This window comes from Coregonus lavaretus (assembly GCF_964263955.1).
Source record: "Coregonus lavaretus genome assembly, contig: HAP1_SCAFFOLD_292, whole genome shotgun sequence".
In the NCBI taxonomy this organism is placed as follows: Eukaryota; Metazoa; Chordata; class Actinopteri; order Salmoniformes; family Salmonidae; genus Coregonus; species Coregonus lavaretus.
Window position 1 is genome coordinate 379,620 of NW_028160640.1, and position 1,928 is coordinate 381,547.

The 1,928-nt window shown below is 53.8% G+C and overlaps 1 protein-coding gene across 1 annotated transcript; it reads left to right on the plus strand.

Annotated features, from left to right (window-relative positions):
- Nucleotides 1-539: 539 nt before the first annotated feature.
- On the plus strand, nucleotides 540-1,817 carry LOC311121604 (carbohydrate sulfotransferase 1-like; the record flags this gene model as incomplete). Its single annotated transcript, XM_084196068.1, has 1 exon — nucleotides 540-1,817. One exon carries the CDS (start codon nucleotides 540-542, stop codon nucleotides 1,815-1,817), a length of 1,278 nt encoding a protein of 425 aa, XP_084052194.1.
- Nucleotides 1,818-1,928: the final 111 nt, after the last annotated feature.

Consider the following 1,928-nt stretch of genomic DNA (forward strand, 5'->3'; position numbering starts at 1 on the left):
GGTGAACTAACGGTACATTAGTGATTGAACATTCAGTGGACATAAGATACTTTTGATATCAGCTTATTCAGTGGAAGCAACAAGCCACAACAGAGGGAAAGCCATCTGGCACATCACTGGAGGTCACATAGAAAGCAGAGGCACAGGATACACCGCACTGACACAGAATACACTGCACTAACACAGAATGCACTGCACTGACACAATACATTGCAATGACACAGAATGCACTGCGCTGACACAGAATGCACTACACTGACATAGAATACACTGCACTGACACAGAATGCACTGCAATGACACAGAATACTGAGGCTCTAAATAAATCAGGCTGGTCTTCAAGTTCACACTTGATGCATGCATCATTACAACACTTCACAGCAACTGTTCCAAGTTCAGTTCTTTATTAGAGGCTACAGTACAATGATATGCACCAATAGCAGGATTACTCCATTGTTCTCTGGTCTAACCATTATTTCCTTCCACCTCAGGTATATGACTTGGCTCTGAACCGCGACGTCTAAATGAAGTGGCCCAGCCATGCAATGTTCCTGGAAGGCAGTGATCCTGCTGGCCTTGGCCTCCATCGCCATCCAGTACACCGCCATCCGGACTCTCACCTCCAAGCCCTTCCAGCTCTGCCCCGTGCCAAGCCCCCAGAACTGTGGCCTCCTGGGGGGCCCCGAGACAGAGTCCCCCATCGAGGGGCGGGCCGGCTGCGACGACTACCCCTACTTCAGCTTCAACACCTCCCGTAAGACCCACATCATGGTGCTGGCTACAACGCGCAGCGGCTCCTCCTTCGTGGGCCAGCTGCTCAACCAGCATGCCGACATCTTCTACCTATTCGAGCCCCTCTACCATGTGCAGACCACGCTGATCCCTCGGCTATCTCACAGCCGCAACGCAGCCGACCGCAGGGTGATGCTGGGTGCCAGCCGCGACCTCCTGCGGAGCCTCTACGGCTGCGACCTCTACTTTCTAGAGAGCTACATTAAGCCGGTGCCGGCCAACCACACCACGGATAAGCTGTTCCGCAGAGGGGCCAGCCGGGCGCTATGCTCGCAGCCCGTGTGTGACGCCTTTGGCCCCTCCGACGCCAATGTGGAGGAGGGTGACTGCGTCAAGAGGTGCGCCGCCCTCAACATAACCCTGGCGGCCGATGCCTGCCGCGAGAAGCGGCATGTGGCGATCAAGGTTGTGCGTGTGCCGGAGATCGGGGACCTGCGGGCACTTGTGGAGGATCCGCGGCTGAACATCAAGGTTATCCAGTTGGTGCGCGACCCTCGCGGGATCCTGTCGTCGCGGATCGAGACTTTCCGGGACACCTACCGTCTGTGGAGGATCTGGAGGGCCACAGGGCGGAGGCCATACAACCTGGACCTCAGCCAGCTGACAATGGTTTGTGAGGACTTCCTCAGCTCTGTGTCCACAGGGCTCAGCCACCCCCACTGGCTCAAAGGGAAGTACATGCTGGTGCGTTACGAGGATCTGTCCAGGAACCCTCTGCTGAAGACCATGGAAATATATGACTTCCTGGGTCTGCCGATGGACAAGAGCGTGGAGGAGTGGATACAGGCCAACACTAGGGGCAGCACCGAGCTGTCGGCCAAACACAAGTATGGTACGGTGAGAGACTCAGCGGCCAACGCCGAGAGCTGGCGCTTGAAACTGTCCTATGACATGGTGGAGTACACGCAGGCGACATGTCAGAAGGTTCTACACCAACTGGGCTATAAGGCAGTGAAGTCAGCAGAGGAACTGAAAAACATGTCGCTCTCACTCGTGCAGGACAAAACTTTTGTACCTTTTTCGTAACAAAGATAGTTCCCGGGTGACTATTTTTGATATATTTATAAATGTTGCCTTATAATTTTCATGGGTTATGTTTGTGTTTTTGTCTTTGATTTCAAATTTGCACTACAACTT